The sequence below is a fragment of the Anabrus simplex genome, chromosome 1 (assembly GCF_040414725.1).
Source record: "Anabrus simplex isolate iqAnaSimp1 chromosome 1, ASM4041472v1, whole genome shotgun sequence".
Lineage (NCBI taxonomy): Eukaryota > Metazoa > Arthropoda > Insecta > Orthoptera > Tettigoniidae > Anabrus > Anabrus simplex.
Window position 1 is genome coordinate 137736813 of NC_090265.1, and position 19613 is coordinate 137756425.

A 19613-nucleotide genomic window follows, 5' to 3' on the forward strand; every position below is an offset into this window, starting at 1 on the left:
TGACTCTTCGGGATACACCGAGATGCTCCGACTCGTCTCTTGCATGATGTCGAGTCCCCCCCAGAATCCGAACGAGACTCGTGCGCCGTGGCTTTCACGACGAGGGATTTATCCAAAGATTTACCCCCTGGGGTATGTTTCTTGAAATGTTGTGCCATCATGCTTCGTGACTTTGCTTTGGACGGGTACCCATCCTTTTACAACTAGGGTTGTTAGCCCTAGAGGTTGCCTCAAGATGTTTTCTGGCTTCTGGTCATTTACCAGTCTTCGCCGTAACCCTGGCAAGGGACCATTTTTTTTTTTTTTTTTTTTTTCACTGTGGTATTTTATTTCCCTACTACCCTCTGACTCTGCTGGCGGCAGAGCCAGCGAGCTTCCCCAATTCCAATGGGACGCGCCCGATGGAGGTAACCGGTAAATCCGCACACGGGTTATTCTTATTTTTATTATTATTATTATTATTATTATTATTATTATTATTATTATTATTATTATTATTATTATTATTTACATTTTATGGCCTTCATTGGACCACTCTGGCCAACTTTATACAAAGTATTTTTCAGTTTCCGAGCAGCCCTGTACTCCTTCATTCTCTCGGATCTTAACTTTCTTTCTTAATCAGAAATCACCCTTCCTATTGTCTGTTTGTTGGTTCTGGTTTGCAGTCAGGTTTGTCTGTCAGTTTCCTGATCTTGTCAGTTTTGTTTCTTAGGTCTTCCACTGTAATTTTTAGTTCATCCATATCTTCCTTGATTTCTGTAATCCACTTACTGTAATGTTGCACTTACTATTCTATAATTTTTATATAATTCTCCTGATGATCCTGTTCTCTGGTGTCCTGATTAGATGTTCAAAAAATGAAATGTATTTCTTCCTGATTGTGCTCATTACTGGTTCTATTTCATTGTAGACTATTTCATTAGAAGCTATTCTTCAGTGTCCATCTTTTTGGTATGATTTGTTGATGCGTGTTCTAATGATTCTTCTCTCTATCTTGAGTATATTGTCTGTTTGTGCAGTGTTAGTTGTTTTGAAGATGGTTGAGTGACTGTTTTGTAGTGTTTTAATTTTATTGCTATTGACAGGCCCTTTTTGTTGTAAATATTCTTGGTGACATATTGTGCTCTGGTCAATGTGTTTATTCTGTTATGCCATTTAGGCTTTTCGTTGAGGTTATATGTTACGATTTTTTCCAGATATTTAAATTTATGTAAAATGTTGATTTCTTGGTTTCCTATGGCAGTTTTGTTTATGAGTGGTGGGTCAGTTAATGTGATTACTGTCTTTTCGAAAGATATTACAAGACCAATTTTCTGTGCTATTTCCTGTAGTGATATAACTTGTTGTCTGGTTTCCTGAATATTGTTGGACAAGAGAGCAAGGTCATCAGCAAATCTGAGGCAATTTAAACTTACGTTTTCTTTGGGTCTTCCAATTTGGATGTTCTTTGGGTTAATCATGTACCATTCCCTCATTATATATTCAAAGGCACAGTTGAACAGTAGTGGTGACAAGCAATCTCCTTGTCTTAAACCTGTTTTAATGATGAGAATTGCTCTCTGAACTTGACTTTTGATTCAGTGTTAGGTAAGGTGAGTTTTATCAGTTTGAGCCCAAAATTTCTTAAGATTTTTAACATTGAAGGTCTATAGATACAATTGTATGCTTTTTTTGAAGTCTGTAAAGGTTATTGCAAGAGGTTTGTTTTGTTTCTTGTAATATGCTATGGCTAACTTTAAAGTGATGACTTGTTCTGCACAGCTTTTCCAAGGTCTGAAGCCTCCTTGGTATTCACCTAATTCTTCCTCTAGTTGCTCATTGATCCTTTTGTATAGGATTCTGGAGAAAATCTTGTATGTGCAGTCTAAGAGAGAGATACCTCTGTAATTATCTGGATTGCTTTTATCTTCTTTTTTATGGAGTGGGTGGATTATGGCTGTGGTCCAGTGTTCGGGGAACTGTTCTGTTATCCAGATATTTGTTAGGGCCATGTGTAAGGATGTTCAAACTGTTTTACTGGCATATTTCCACATTTCTATGAAAACTTGGTCTTCTCCACATGCCTGTAATTTTTCAACTCTCTGAGTGCTGTTTCCACATCTTGGATTGTTGAGGGGTTATGAGTTCAGGCGTGTTGATGGGCGTGTTTGTATTAATTGCTAAAAGTTCCTGGCGTTCTTCACAATTCAAAAGTTTAATGATTGCTTTTGCCATGATTTCGGCATTTTCCTTGTCATTATGTGCAGTTTTTCCATCCTCACTTTTCAGCATTAATATGGAAGGGGCAAATTTTTGTAGTTGTCTTCCAAACATTTCATAAAAGTCTCTGGAATTGGTTTTTTGGTAATTTTCTTCTATTGAGTCGATTAGATCTTTCTGTGATTGTGTCTTGGTTTGCCTTATAATTTGTGTGTACTTTTCCCTGATTTTTTTGAGGTTGGTTGCACTTTCTTTTGTTTTTAGTATTTGAAATTGTAACCATGCCTGATGTCTTTCTTCGTGAATTTTGTCACATTCTGAGGTCCACCAGGCATGTCTTTTACGTGGGTTCAATGGGGCTAAATTCTCAGCTTGTTAACTGAGAATTGGAACCAGTTCTTCTAAGTTACGTCAGTTTTATGTTTTGTGTGACTTCTTTATATTTATTTTTTCTAATTAATTGGTATGGATCAAAGTTCCTCTTTCGTTTATTGCGTTTTGGTTTCTTTTTTAGTGGTGCGAACTTAATTTTTATTTTGACTATGTTATGATCTGAACCTGCATCTACTCCACTTAACATTGTAAATTTCTCTGTGGAAGGATTTGTCCATAAATACATGATCTAGCTGTCATTCCTCTTATCTCCTATCAGGATATTTCCAAGTTTTAAGTTTGTTTGGCCTCCTTTTGAAGTATGTGGATTTTGAGATCAGTTTGTGTTGTCTACAGAGTTCAAAAAGTCTTTGATTATGCTTATTTGTTTGTTTATGTGGAGCCCATTTCCCAGTGATATCTCGGTATTTCTTTTCTCTTCCGAGTTGGGCATTGTGAAGTCCCCTAACAGGATCTTACCGTTGTTAATATTTACTTAGTTTACTGTTTGGTCGAGGAGATCCCAAAACTTCTTTCCTAGTTTTTGTTAGAAAATTTTCATTAGTAGGGGCATGGGCATTTATGATGGTATAAATTTTGTTGGATGCTTTTAAACTCAAAGTTGCAGTTCTAGGTGAGATGGCTTGAAAATCGATTATCAAATCTGTTATTTTCACATTGACTATAACCCAGTTCCAAATTGGGGACATTGTTTCATAATCCTTAGTCCAGGTTTCCCGTTGTAAATTCTGTAGCCTTGAGATTCAAACGGTTCTTCTGTAAGTATTTCTCATGTAATTCGTTCGTCAAGTTCTTTAGTTTTCCTGCTTTAAGTAGAGAATTAATATTATGAGTTGCACTGTAGTTGATCTGATCTTGTTTGATCCTGTTCTTTTGTGCTGGCATAAGAATTGGGTGATTGCCAACGCTCCGACCCGACGCCTTCTAGGTGGCTACTCACCAAATCTGATGTAGCCTTCTCCTGCTTTCTTGGACAGGACGGTGGAATTTTTTTCCTAAAAGACCTTTCCATGGTTGACTTTCGAAGGTAGTTAACCTTGGGTGGAGCAAGCTCCGATTTACTACTATAGTTGTTAACCGCATAGGGACAACCCTAGATGTTAAGGGTTCTGGGTTGGCATTTCCTCCGAACCCAATGAGGTATAGTTTTCCCGCCAATACTTCGGTGGCTGATTGCAGTGGTTTCCTACTGGGCAATGGGGTCGCCACATCCCTACGCTTATTATTATTATTATTATTATTATTATTATTATTATTATTATTATTATTATTATTATTATTATTATTATTATTATTTCCGGCTCCATGGCTAAATGGTTAGCATGCTAGCCTTTGGTCTAGAGGGTCCCAGGTTCGATTCCCAGTGGGGTCGGGGATTTTAACCTTCATTGGTTAATTCCAATGGCTCGGGGGCTGGTTGTGTGTGCCGTCTTCAGCATTAGAATTTATCACAGGTAGGGCCCCATTCTCATAGACGCGCAGGTCACCTATAGGGCATCAACTCGAAAGATCTGCACTCGGCCTCTTCGGAGGCCACATGCCATTATATATATATATATATATTATTATTATTATTATTATTATTATTATTATTATTATTATTATTCCTTGCCCATGAATGCGATAATGTTAATTCTCTTCTAAAATGTTAGTAAACTAATTCTGCTTTGCTCTGGATAGAATATATTTATGATCATTGTTAATGTCTCTAATCCTGTGCATAAAACAATTACATTCCTTATCTGTATTGAGATTCTGCACATGCTAATGCTTGTTGGAAATATCCTATATATTTCTGTTGGTTTAAATAAACTTTATGAAATTGTATTCATAAATGTGTGGCATAATGTATTTGTTATGTTTGTTTGCAAATTAATCATTCTTATCTGCATACTTTAATTTTGTTATTGTCCAGTTAATTCCTGTTAATGAATTGTCTTATTTTATTTTAAGGCTGAATCCGAGAAGGATGAATCTCCTAGAAGCCCCAAACGACGTGTTGAAGGTGCTGAGATATTTGACATGGAAGTGCGTGAACAGATTGAGTTGATGGAAGTATCAGACATAGAACGGGAGTATGACTTAGTGAGTGCTCGTTTAGCTCTTATCAAACTGGATCCAAGCTATTTCACATCTGTTGGTAAGTTTTTTTTTTTATGAGAGGGAACTTGTTCAGAAAATTTGGTTGATATGGTTAAGTCTGATTTTACTTTTAGATGATAACATGACCATCATTAGAGTGATCATATAACTGAATGAGAAAGGGGGTGTTTCCATACAAAATATTCTGCATATGAATGCTGCAAAACTCAAATTGTTTTGTTCCCTTCAGTGTTGAGGATTACGTGAAATTTCTAACAGAGCAGAGAGGCTGCGCTTGTTAATGCGCTACAGCTATGGAGACCCACCATTGGCTGGTTTTCTGTGGTTGCCCTTTTTCACTTCCAGGCAAATGCCGGGGCAATTCCTATTCATAGGCCACAGCCAATTCTTTCCACCTCCTTACCCAATTTTATTCACAGTTCATCATCATTATACTCAACTGAGGTTGGCATTAGGAAGGGCATCTGGCCATAAAACCATGCAATATAAATTCATCTCGCCTCATCCCCAACCCAGTATCAGGAAATGGGACTAAACGGTAGACAAACGCATCAGAAATTTCTAACTTACATGAGAAGGGACAGTGGCTACAGCAGCTGGCAGTCATAGAGATTCCCTCTTGTTAATTCAATGTAAAGGCTCACCTCCTTTTTTCTTTGTACTCACTGTGCTTATATATGTCCATTTAATTACAGTATATGCTGTTTACATAGGATTATTTTCTTGTTTTGACTTGAGACTAAAACTTGAGACAGAAGGCCATTGATCTACACAGTAGGTACAGGTGATATAATTAAATTCAAATGTAAGTGAATTTTAGTGAATGGAAAGGAAAAGCCAAAGTGACTTACAGAAGCAAAAATGCATTTGAGACATATTTCGAGTGAGATGTCAAAATAGTAGGGCAGTTTTTTACCACATAGAAAATATAGTTGCGCAAACACAATATTAAAAGCCATCACATTAGAGGGGAAATATGAGTGATTATCTGATATTCAGGCAGAATGCTTCCCTCGATTTGTGTATCAGCTGATCTTCACCCTTGGAGCTCCTCTGAGTAAGAAGCTCGAAAGACAGTAGTAAATGTTTTGAGATTTTGACAGTAAAACTATCACAGTGGTGAGAGATTTTTGATGATAATGATGATGATGATAATGATGTTTAAGTAAGGTGCAATAAGAGATGTTGATGCTGATTTGATGGTGCAATCAATTTTTCTCTAAAAAAAACCCAAAGTTTATCTCCAACCTTGCTTTGATATACAATACAAGAATCTTGGTGCAATCGTATTTCTACCTTATATAGTTTTACTTCCTTTTAATGCTACTTGAGACGCAGTGATAAAATAAGATAAGATGTAGCCCTCTGACTGTGTTCTTCCCCAGCATCTAAAATTTGTGTTAAGATATAAAAGTTCTCTTTAAGTGTTCCTACATTATATTTCCCATCACTTTGTCATTTTGGAACAAGACAACCCCAGATAAGTTCTTCACTCAACATTGGAATAACACCAGCCTGCGAAGATTTTCCGGCAAAAGTAATTGTATGTGATATACATTACATTTAGTGTCCTTATGTAAAAATTAATACCAGTTGTTTCATATCACGTACAGATTTGTCATAAGTCTGACTCATGTTTATGCTAATGGAGCTTCATTGTTGTAAATGAGATTTGGATTGGTTGTATGAAATGCAGGAATGGACATGTCTGAGAGAAAATATTGTATGTGCTCTGTTTTGGAGGGCAGTAGGTAATCATACAGGAACACCAGAAGAACAGTTAGAACAGTTGCAGTTCACGCATGTGCAATGTCACACAAGGACAAAACGCCAAGATCGCGTTTCTCCATAGTCTGAGAGGAGAATCTGAGAATGTGTGTCACATCTTTGCGTGCACTTTAAGTCGATTGAGTGAATAATGAGTTAGTTTGTATTGAAATGGTAAGCGGCAGTGATGTTCGGAGGCAAAAGTGTGTGAACAATCCCAACTCTTTCTGTTAAATATGTGGCCAGTATAAGGCCAGAAGCGAAATATTAAGCCGTTTATAAAAAGCCTGTACTTGGCATATTTTAACATGAAGTTAGGTGATCAGGACAAGAATTTCGCACCCCCATATTGTGTGTAAAACCTGTGTAGAAAACCTGTGGCAATGGCAAAATGGGTTGTTGCCGTCAATGCCATTCAAAATCCCAAAGGCTTCACAATTAAGTATTTATTTATTTTCCACCTAGTCAATACAATGTTATTTTTGTATATGTGAAGTGTCTGGGTTCAATATGAAAAACATAAAGCACATTGTGTATTCCTGCCTTCCATCTGCCATAACCCCTGTACCACATGGATCCAATATTCCTGTTCCCAAACCACCAATACAGTTACCAGAGTGTGTCTCTTTGTCATCTTCAAGAGCAGAGGATGGTGATGATGATACCTTTGTACCAGATATTGAAGCTAAAACTCCACGTATTTTTAATCAGTGTGACTTAAATGATTTGGTGCATGACCTAGGCCTCACTAAAGGAAAGAGTGAACTTTTAGGATCAAGATTAAATGAGAAATTTTTTACTTCCTGGGACAAATTCATATTGTTACAGAAATCAGAAGGAAGAATTCCGGCAGTTTTTTGTGCACGAAGACGAACTTGTGTTTTGCTGTGATATCCCTGGCTTGATTCGTCGTCTTGAATCTGTTTACCAAGCAAAGGACTGGCGCCTATTTATTGATACCAGTAAAAGAAGTCTCAAAGGTGTTCTTCTGCACAATGGAAATAAACTTGCTTCAGTGCCAGTCGCCTCTTTAACATCTCTTCGTGAAAACTGTCACAATTTATGTATGGTCTTGCAGAAACTGAACTACACTGAAGACAGATGGTTACTGTACTGTGATTTTAAAATGTACAGTATCATATTAGGAAAGCAAGGAGAATATACAAAGTTTCCATGTTTTCTGTGTGAGTGGGACTCTTGGGACAGGAATCATCACTGGTTCGTGTCTGAGTGGCCCAAGAGGAAACAGTTTGTGTTTGGAGAAAAAAACATTGTAAATAGTCCATTAATTGATCCTCAAAGTGTGTTATTGCTCCCTTTACATATTAAATTGGGAATTATGAAGCAGTACGTGAAGAGTTTGGATAGAGGCAATCCCTGCTTTCGGTACCTCTGTCAGAAATATCCAGGACTGTCAGATGCTAAAATTAAGGAAGGTGTTTTTGACGGTCTCCAAATTTGGAAGCTTAGGAAGGATCCGACATTCAGTACGATGAACGAAACACAGCTTCTGGCATGGGAATCATTCAAGGATGTTTGTAGCAAATTCCTGGGTTATGTTAAAGATGTCAACTCCCAACATATTGTGGAAACCATGCAGTACAACTTCCAGAAATTGGGTTGCCGCATGAGCTTAAAATTACATTTCCTGCACAGTCGTCTGGATTATTTTCCTGTAAATTTAGGAGCATTCAGCGAGGAACATGGCGAGCGGTTCCATCAGGATTTAAAAGATAATAATAATAATAATAATGTTATTTGCTTTACGTCCCACTAACTACTTTTTAAGATCTTCGGAGACGCCGAGGTGCTGGAATTTAGTCCCGCAGGAGTTCTTTTACGTGCCAGTAAATCTACCGACACGGGGCTGTCGTATTTGAGCACCTTCAAATACCACCGGACTGAGCCAGGATCGAACCTGCCAAGTTGGGGTTAGAAGGCCAGTGCCTTAACCGTCTGAGCCACTCAGCCCGGCCGGATCTAAAAGAAATGGAACTAAGGTATCAGGGGCGATGGGACGTCTCCATGATGTCTGATTACTGTTGGTCTCTGTGCGAGATAACACTACTGAGGAACACAAACACAAATCAATACAGCGTTCATTCACATCAAAGTGCAGCAAACAATAGTGTTCTTGTAGTGAGATTCATACATTCTAGCAATGAACATGGTATTTTTTTGTATATTCATTGCAATTTGATTATGTCCCATTAAAATTATATATATTCTTTATTATAGTGTTTTCTATCAAAATTACAACAGTATGTCAAATTTGGATTTCAGATAGCAAAAAAACTGTACGTCATAGGCAAAAATGGTTTGCATATTTGAAATCAGCACACCTAAATTAGGGTAAATCACCTCTTCATCCTTTTTGCTGAAGAGAGATTTTTTAAAATATTCCCCTCCCCCCCCCCTTCAGGCCGGTGTAATTGGTCATGTGAAATGAAAAATAGATAATCAGTATTGTTTTTAATATATAGATAGATACATGAAAAGGTACACATAATAGGATAAACACAATAAGAGGTCAGTGTGGAAAGAGGGAGTAACAGAATGAAGAGACAAGGATTGATATAAGAACCCAAAAGAACAAGGACAAGAGAAAGAAAGAAGATAAAGAGATAATGAACGTAGGTTTTTGTGGCTCATTGTATTAACATAAAGAAATAAATGAATACTGGATTAAAGCAACTATATAGATTTATTTAATGAAGCTGAGCTTTCAGCCAAATTGCATTGGCCTTCATCACGGCATGTTAATTTCTGCCTCTGACATTGAGCAAAGAAATTCTAGGGAACGTGGAAGTCATGATCGTACTATCCACGGCCTACCCCACTAATTGGACTCGAGGATTGTCGAGCTGTGATTCACCTCCCTATGTCGACAGTTTCATGGGTGCGTCCTGCTGTTCCAAGGTGATGTTATGCGTGTATTTCTGCAGTACAGGTCTCCATGTATTTGATAACTTGAAGCCGTGTTTCCTGTTGATGTTATTTGGGTGCAGCTCTATCTGTATGGCTTCCCTTGCCAGTCGAGCATAGAAGTCTTTTACAGGTGCAATGACCTTCGCCTGGTCATGGTCTATACTGTAGAAATGTTCTGCTATGGCAGACTGGCTTATGGCATTCTGCATGGAGGATGAAAGAGTGACATTCTTTACCACCCTGATGTGTTCTTTCACCCTGGTGCTGACAAGCCTTTTCGTCATGACAATATATGAGCAACCACAACCATATGGAACTTCATACACGCCCGGTGTTTCAAGATGTAGTTTTTCTTTGAATGGTCGAAACAGGGATTTGAGCTTCCAGTCTGTGGTGAAATCCTCTTTGACCAGGCAAAGGTCATCGCGCCTATAAAAGACTTCAATGTTCGACTGGTAAGGGAAGCCATAGGGATAGAGCTGTGCCCAAATAACATCAACAGGGAAGACGGCTTCAAGTTATCAAATACATGGAGACCTGTACTACAGAAAAACATGCATAACACCACCATGGAACAGCGGAACGCACTCACGAGCCTGTCGACAGAGGGCGGTAAATCACAGCACAATGATTCTTGAGTCCAATTAGTGGGGTAAGCCGTGAATAGTACGGTTATGACTTCCACATTCCTTAGAATTACTTTGTTCACTGCTTAACATGCCCTGATGAAGGCCAATGCAATTTGGCTGAAAGCTCGGCTTCATTAAATAAATATATAGTGGCTTTAATCCAGTATTCATTTATTTCTTTACGTTAAGATAAAGAGATACTTTATTTGCCACTTATGTGCCCTTTTCCAATACTTATATTGACCCGGGTTCCTTTTCTCCTGTTGCATTTGTCCTATGTTCCTTAGTCTAGATCAGGTGGGAAGCTGTTTATATTGCGGTCGTTCTTATGAAGCAAAAATATTTGGTCCTGGCGCAAGTAAATGCAGTGAAATTTTCTGCGGAGTGCAATGAACTGATTGGATGGGATAATGCAACAATATAGCAGCCAATTGGTTGAACAATATTCTGAGCAGCCTATTGATAACAAAACACTTTCCATTTGGCAAATTAGGAAAAATATACCCAAGACAGGTTGTGCATTTGGAGAATTTAGTACCCAGTTAAGGGGTTAATCTGTTTGGTACTCACTGTGAAATTCTTCATAGTGGCAGACATGCAAAATTGATTTTAGGACTGCTACTCATATGTACTGTATATGCTCTTTAAATGTTGTGATTGTTTTGTTACAGTGTCCCAGCTTTCTCCTTTAGAGGTTGTTACTGCCTGTACCAATGCTGGATTATATGAAGTGGCTCTTTCTATAGCAAAGCAATTCTCGCTTCCGTTTGAGCCCATCTTAGCTCATCTTGCTCATGCGTGTGTTGACATGACCAAGCAAGGGCTGAAAAATGCTGAAGAAACTTGGGCATGGCTCAAGGAGAATGATGTGTGGGGTAAGTTTTGCAGTAAAGCATGTAAAGTATGGAAGCATATTGTAGGTTGGAAAATTCTGCCACAAGCAAGTTATTGAGTGTCTGGTAGAACCCAGTTGATAAAACAAGGCAGTAGTATGAAATTCCAGCTAGCATCAAAATGTAGGCTCATGATGGCTAACAAAGCTTCGTGCAATGAATTATTTTGGGATATTATTGGAATGAAAATGAGAGATCAGACTGGAATTATCTTCCTGCCATTGTTCCTGCCTATTTGTTTCAGTCCTTATCTTTATTAATTTATGTCAGATATCTCCAATTTATGAATATCCTGAAACTGTTGCCCGTTTGAGTGGATGATTTGGTCTAGACTGGCACCAAACTAAGTGACCTGTTACAAGTGCCTCCAAGATTTAAGGGCTTATATTTATCACCATCATGGTTCTTTTTAGTTGGCCTTAATAGATTAAAGAGGTACCTGAGGATCTTATTATCCATAAAAGTTTTGATGAAGAAATAAAGTATTGCAAGACATGCCCAATCCATCTAGGTCGATAATTGATGCAGCTTTCTACACTGTTAAGGTGAGATCTTGAGTTTAACAATATGGATAACAAACCCCTCTCTTGATATTCATGTTGAATTGGTGTTTGCTGGTGAAAGGCACTGAATTTTTTTAATGTGTGTGTAGTAGAGTCCATTTTTCACTTCCATAAAGTAGCATTAAGATGACAATGGCATGGTACACCCTGTGTTTGTTATTCAGAATTAAATAAGATGCTTCCAAGGTATGAAAAATGATCAACCTATTCTTATTGTTGTCAAGATATATAATAATAATAATAATAATAATAATAATAATAATAATAATAATAATAATAATTCCTCCATCAAAGCTATCGGTATGTCTGTTGTTGGTAATGATAGTGTTGGAGTGTGCTACAAGACGTGATGTGGAAATATCACATTGTCCATACTTCAGAGCAGAGATTAGTTGGGTGCAGGATACCATGCTACTTTGTCCTGTGCTAACCTTATCATCATCATCATCATCATTTCTCAACTCCAGGTTGCCAGGTGTGGTGTACAAGCACTCGCCATCTCCTTCTGTCTTCATACATCTTCTGTTCCAGTACATCCTCCCATTTGTGTCCTCCCTCCTCCACATCTGATCTTACAGTCTCTATTCAGCATTTTCTTGGTTTTCCCTGTGGTCTTCTTCCTACGAGATTCAGGTCAAAATATTTTCTGGAAGATCTTTCCCTGTTCATTCTCATTATGTGCCCATACCATTGAAGTCTGCGTTTCTTTATGACACTGGTAATAGGAACCTCAATACCAGCTACTTTCCTCATCACTTCATTTCTGATCTTGTCCTTTCTGGTAGTTTGGTTCATGGTTCTAATGAATCTCATTTCAGTTGCTTGGATTCTGCTGAAGTCTTTGTTTAGTAGGGTACATGTCTCTAAACCGTACATGAGGATTGGTACGAAGTAAGTGTGGTACATGATTGTTTTCGCTTTTTGTGGTATTTTGCAGTCCCAGAGAAGATTTCTGACTTGACTGTAGAAGTTTGATGCTTTCTGTGTCCTGCTGAGTATTTCCTGCCTTACAATGTTGTCTTTTGAGATTGTGTTTCCGAGGTACTTGAAGTGGGAAGCTGATTCTATTTTTGCTCCTTCCAGAAATATATTTGAGCTTGTTCCGTCCCTGTTGATGGTCATTTCCACTGTCTTTGTTTTGCTCATCTTCAGTCCAAAATTTTTGAATGTGTTGTTCCATTCATTTTCTTTTGAACTTCAGCTTCTGCAAATCATACATTGTTTGGAACTGGTTTCATCCTACTATAGGTTTTCAGCCATTACTAGAGGTGTGTTATTTTGGTATTATTGATAAATGCAAAATTTTTGGAAACTTAATTTTGTGTGTGGAAATATTAATCTCATGAAGGAAGTTGGGAAATCATGCATTTTTTATTTTAGAATAATCACAAAATCTAACAATATTATGAAATCATGCCATTGGCATGAATTTAACATGAAAAATCATATTCACCACGAAATACATGCAAAAACAATGATTGTGTAGACTAGAAAAATTGCTGCCATTTGCCTACGTATGCGACGAAAAAGCAGCACGATCTTTACTGGCAGCAGTAGTAATTGAAAGCGAGTAACCCTAACCTCAAAAGAACTAATCACAACATGACGCCTACAAGCAAAATATGGAGACCAAAGTTCACACATGCATGTTTTTGGATTAATGATGCATGGGATTGCATTCCTGAGGGTCTCATCATGAAATCCATCAAGGAAAGCTACATTTCAAATGCAGTGGACAGGACGGAAAATTCCGCAGTTTGGAACACAATAACGAGGCTTCCAAGTTCTGCAGGCGAATACAGCAGTGCTGACAAAGTTTATTGTAAGCATATCATTAAATATAGAGTAAAGTGCTTTCATATGTTTCTTACAATACTCGTTATACCGTAATTAATAATTTCTTCACTTGTACCAACATATAATACCATATTTATGCGAATAATCCCCGTACCCTAATTTTAGGAAGGCTCATTTTGAAAAAATGTAATGAACTAAAATTCCTTCCATCGAAAGAGTAACGTAGGCATAAACAAACCTTTCAAATCACTCCGTGAGGTCCACGTGATCTTCACGCAAATATGAACATGTAAATTTACGGATTATAGCTGTTTTGCCTGAACATATTTGAGATGATAAGAATACATTATCACTGCTATAAAATATATTTGCCATGAAAATTAACAAGTAGGCCTACGTATGTGACAGGTATTTCATTAATCTGAGCTTGCAAGAGGCTATATTCCCTGTAAATCGGAAGATTCGTTGTCTCTTGCATCACTAAATTACTTACGAATTCGTCACACTCCACGTCTAAAACACTTCTCACACGTAGTCTCTTTTTACTCGGATAGTAACACGACTGATGATGGATAATTATTTAGTGAAAATGTAAATACGAAATAGACACACTGGCGAACTTGGATGTTAGTTTTGCAATATCATCAATCATACGGTCATGATGCGTTTCCATAAACTTATTAAATACATTTAACACAACAGTCTTCTTCAAAAACTATAGCCACAACGAACATAAAATCGCAAAAGCCATCCACAACTAGCGTTGAATCTCATAATCATAACACAGAGCTCTTTTGCAATCGATAGGTTTCTGAGTTAGCACATTTCACTCGTAACGGCACATCAGAATTCTCTTTTGTTTGTTACACACACACGCTCGCTCGCTCTCTCTCTCTCTCTCTCTTGCTTCAATCTCAGGAAATTTTGCTTTCTGTTCATGAAATTCCCGGCGATTACTACTACACTGGCGGACAAAAATGAGTGGTTCATTTTAATTTAAAAGCAAACACTGTATTATTTATCTAAGCCTTGCTTTTTCATTTCTACAACATATTATTATAAAATGAAGTTAACCAGTGCTCTTCATTCTTCATACTGATTATCGAAGTCCTTTTTTTGAAGTTTATCCAGTAAGTTCTTAGATGCTGTAATTTATGTAAATGTCAATACCTTAAATTAACATTGCATCACACTGAGCAAACTTATTAACATACCACCGGAAGATTTCTTGAAGACATTCTACACTTATCTTGTTTTAGTATTGGGTGTTACCATCTCTGGTGATGATTACAGCCTCCATCCTTCGCGGCAGGCTAACTAGAAGATCTTGGATTATGTCCCAGGGGTTGAGCGTCTACTCTTCCAGTAGTATTGCCCGCATTTCATTAAAGGTGTCAAAGTTGCAATGCCAGACATTTCGACCAAGCATAACCCACAGGTGTTCCGTGAAATTGAGGTCTGGACTGCAAGCTGGCCAGTTGGGGGCTTGTATCTGACGTTGAATAGATATTCCGTCAGGCAGCGAACAGCATGTGGGCGTGCATTACCATGCATCAGGATGAAATTTTCAACAACTAAGGTAACATAGGGAGTTAATACTCTGTTAACACCTTTATGATGTCCCAGTGTGCGTTCAGAGCACCTCCATCGATGAAAAGAATTTCCGTCCAGGCCTCAAAGCTAAATGGTGACCTCTCAGAGATGTTGAAAGGTAAATATCACTCCCCACGCCTTCTCCGCACTCTCTCTCTACCATAATCGTGACTCATCTGTGAACAGTACCATTGACCACTGCTCCATAGTCCAATTCCGATGTTGACGCGCAAACTGTAATCGAGCTACTCTGTGCTGGGAGGCTAAGTTATGGACCAATTGCAGGTCTTCTTAAGCTCAATTTGGCTTCTTGGAGTCTTCGCCTGACAGCCCTCACAGTCATAGTGACATTTCTTACTGCCTCAAGTCGATTTCTGGCTTAGACGGCCCTAGTCTGGCGTTTGCTCAAGACTTGGACGACCAGAAACCTGTCGTACCTAGCAGATGTAGACGTCCTACGGCCTGATCCAGGTCGTCTGTGGTAGGTACTGAGTTCAAAAAATCGTCTTAGAGCACGCTAGACGCTTCCATATGATGCACGGATGGCATTGGCCACATAACGAATGCTGCGTCTATCATTCACCAACGCCGTTGGTCTTGCAATGTCTTCTGAGCTAAGAGGCAACTTAACTTGTCAAATGTGAAAGAGAAACTGAAGGAAAATGTTCCATTGTGACAGATAGTGCCACACACTGATAATCCATCAACAGCTCCTGCCCCAGTATCGTAAAACTTAAATGGTGATATTGCTAGTTGATGCAATCAAACTGAGTGCCTATCCCTTAGGGGTGTAAAATGGCTCCTTTATTTATGATATTTGAACATCATATTCTTCTTAAATACTGCAGAATACACATTAGAAACTGCCTTAATGTAAAATTTAGTATAATTAATGGAACAATTCTGCCTAATAATTGGTGTTTAACAATGACTATTTTGTTTTTACAACATGATCCACTTATTTTGTCCGCCAGTGTAGTTTGCTGAAGCCGTGATTTATTTCTTCGCCAGGCACAAATGCAGCTCTCGTCCAAGTTGTATTTTCTTCTTGTTGTGCGATTTCCAATTTCTTCTGCATCTTCTGTAATCTGCAGCTTTTCTTTGGCCGTGAAAGACCTATTTATAGTTTGTACCTTTAGTTGCCTTCTCGAACACGTGATTCACTTCAATTGATGCACAGAATTTCCAAATTATACAACATGCAAAATAGGTTCATTTCACCATTTCCAGATGCTTTGACATTCTAGACAGCATGGCCTGGAGAGTAAGGGCGGCTCGCGGCATACCAGACGGCAAGTGCTGTCATCACCTGCTGACAGGTCACTGAGACCAGGACCATATAGTATGCTTCTGACTGAGACACAGTGGCTCTCCTGTCATCCGAAGTAGAACTGCAAATAAGCGAGACAGGCGATTACACCTGAAAGACTCCAATTTCTTATTTTCAGAAAAATAAGAAATAAAGCCATGATGCATCATTATGCAGACTTTTTATTTTCATTAGCATTAAAATATAAAATCTCACTTACTAATACATATTTAGGGTTGTCAGTACTATACTGATAAATAAAATTGCATTTAATAGCAATGATATTTCCGGCTACATTCCAGCTATTTATAAGTTAGAACCCGATAGAAAACCTACTAGGCACTGTCGTTGATTTACACCCACTAACTTAACATTAAAAGCCTCCATTTCAGCACGAGAACCGCTGAATTGGCAATACTGGACCCATGCACAACTACACACGTTTCCCATCATAGCAACCCCGTTCAGATTCGTACATATTCATAATAGTTTGTACATTTACTTCCTTTCAGTTGCCACGCATTTGTCATCTCCTCACTGCAGCGAACTAATGCCAACATTGAAAACTAGGTGAGGCAGGAGTGTGTTGCCAACCTTGACGCAAATAGAACCCACACCCCAATTACTTATCTTACTTTTTTTTTTTTTTTTTTAAAGATATGCGGGGATGATTCGTGTGAATACAGTATTCCACTTTTCTTCCATTTTGGATCAAATTCTGGTTTCCCATGGACTTCTTGTATTGATTATCACATGTCTGAAGTTGATGTGCAGTATATCTGGTCATGTGTCCCTGTGTTGTCATCTGTTCTGGGGCATTTCAATTCATGGGGAAACCATCCACAGTTACGGTGCACTCTCGTCATTAGAATATGCACGAGAAAGTTTTTATGCATTTGATTCCAAAGCAAAATTGTTGATGTGCAAATTATGTAACTTGGGAGTCATATGGCAAAGGAAGGATTCGTGCGACAAACACCTGAATAGTGACATTCATACGAAAAACATGCTGTCTCAAGTACACAAAAGAAAGCAGTTGCCGATCGAGATAGTGTTGAGAATGCCAAAAAAGGTTAAAGTAGATCAAGAAGGCTTCATCAATAGTACGGTGTCAGCCTTCCTGGGAGCAAATATTCCTCTCAATAAGCTTGACCATCCTAATATGTGTGGTTGGATGAGCAAATATATTGAGGGTAAGGAAATAATTTATTATTTCTGGCATATAGGTTATATCCAGTCTCAACCCAACTAATCATTTGTATTTTTTATTTTTATTCTGGGAGCTGGAGATCTACCACTCGCAAACACACTAAGCAAGAATTATGTTCCCAAAGCAAAGAACGATTGTGAAAATAGTTTAAGAGAACCAGTAAACATGAAGAAAATAATTGTGCACTGTGATGAGACAACGAACAGAAAGGTTGAGGCAGTGTTCATTATCCTCTTCCAAGTTTCTCAGAAGAACGGTAGCGCGTTGACACTTCTTGTTGCAGGAGTCAAGATTCTCAAAAATGTGAATGCGGCTGCATGCTGCCAAGCATTAGTAGACGTTTACACAGCGTTCTCAGTGGGGTATAAGAATATTATGGCATTAGTAATGGATGGAGCTACGTACATGATGATTTGTGTTCATACACTCAAGGGTGTTCTATCAGAAACTCTCATCCATGTCTAGTGCTGGGCACATAAATTCGATGGACTAGCAAAAATACATGCCAGGGGACTTAAAAACATAAATGAATGTATCGTTGAAACAAAAAACAAAAATGCTTTTCTGAATACACCTAAATGTAAGCATGGTTATGTTAGGTACCCAAGGGATAAGTATCCAGATGCTGAAATATCAGCCAAATTGTTTTCTTCCCCGGTTGTAACCTGCTGGGGTTTCTGGGTGACGTCTTTTCTCTACAAGGAAGAATATCTGGAAGGTATTACCGGCTAACTCGAGTTGAAAAGGAGGCAAGAAAATGAAAATGTGAATGCGGTTGCATGCTGTCAAGCATTAGTAGAAGTTTTCACAGTGTTATGCTTTGCATAATATAGTTTGTTGCATCATAACTGATATTTCCAAAGTATTAGCACAAAAATCATTAAATAAGCACTGAAATTACTGCAAAGTAAGCACCGAAATTGAGGTAAAATAAACACAAAATTACACCCTTAGCCATTTCACATTGATACGCACTTGCATAGTTTAATGACCTTACTCCTGGAAATACTAAGGCTATAAGATGTGAAGCTATTTCTGAAAGAACACTGAATATTTGTCATAAAGTTGATCACTACTTTAGAGGGAGCAACCTGTCCATTCGCTCTGTCCCAAACTTCATGATCTGTTGAACATTGAAAAGTGCATATTAAATGAAAAAGTTACTAACGTCCTTGCCAGACTAAGTAAACAGAGGACAGAAACAGCCAGCAGTAGGATGAAGCAAGTGGCAAAGAAAACTTGCCAAGTTGCAAGAACAATTGATCAAAGCTACTCCAGAACTCTTTTATCTTCCTTCTCTTCTTGCAACTCTATCAACACGCTCTGTTAGATAAAGTGAAAAACATTGCCATACTAGATGGTGTCTCAAAATCAGATTTCTTACGGGGTTACCAGGTTCTACAAAGCCTAGCAAAAGAATCTGCTGAAGGAAAGAGTGAATGCAATTTGATAAGCAGTATTTTAACAGGCATGCTTAAGGATCACAATAGTTTTACCTCTAAATGTTTATGTTCACTGTAGTTTTCTGTGTTAAACATTGACAGTGAGAGAGGGTTTTTGGTGTATAAAGATGTTTTATCTGATGGACGAGTTAGCTTGCTGTGTGCAAATGTGGAAACAGTTTTAAGTCTTTTCATTCAGTGTCGTGAAGATTAGGCAAAGTTTAAAAGTACTCCATGGTTTATTTTTGTCTGTGCCTATAAATGTGTATTTAAGATTAAGGTACAGTAATAAAGATTAGTAAAAATGTTTTTTTAGTTGTAATATTTGCTTTGCATAATATAGTTTGTTGCATCATAACTGATGTTTCCAAAATATTAGCACAAAAATCATTAAATAAGCACTGAAATAAATACTGAAATTACTGCAAAATAAGCACCAAAATTGAGGTAAAATAAACACCACAAAATCACACCCTTAGCCATTTCACATTGATAAAAATAATCGATACATCGTTTTTTAAAAAAACATTGGACATTGCAGATAAAAAAATGTCATTCTATTTGTTTATTACATTAAAAAACAAGGTATCACTAGAAATTTGTCTGAATAAAACATGAAAAATTGTTTGAATGAAAATCTTCCTGAATTATCACCAAAGTTCAGTAATTTTGCTTCCCTCAAATTTTTTACCAAGGTTCCATATTATACGTTGGCCACGGTGCTTTATCCTTTTTTCTCTAATGTTCCTAGTTTGCTAGTGATCTGAGTACTAGCGATGTTGAA

General features: G+C 37.9%; 1 protein-coding gene across 1 annotated transcript in view; it reads left to right on the forward strand.

Annotated features, from left to right (window-relative positions):
* The window catches only part of Nup160 (nuclear pore complex protein Nup160), a 358544-nt gene that overhangs the window by 330009 nt on the left and 8922 nt on the right, over window positions 1-19613 (forward strand). Inside the window, exons 17-18 of the mRNA XM_068225252.1 lie at window positions 4549-4735; window positions 10694-10897. Of these exons, the coding sequence (XP_068081353.1) occupies window positions 4549-4735; window positions 10694-10897 (391 nt within the window). The remainder of the gene's footprint in view (window positions 1-4548; window positions 4736-10693; window positions 10898-19613) is intronic.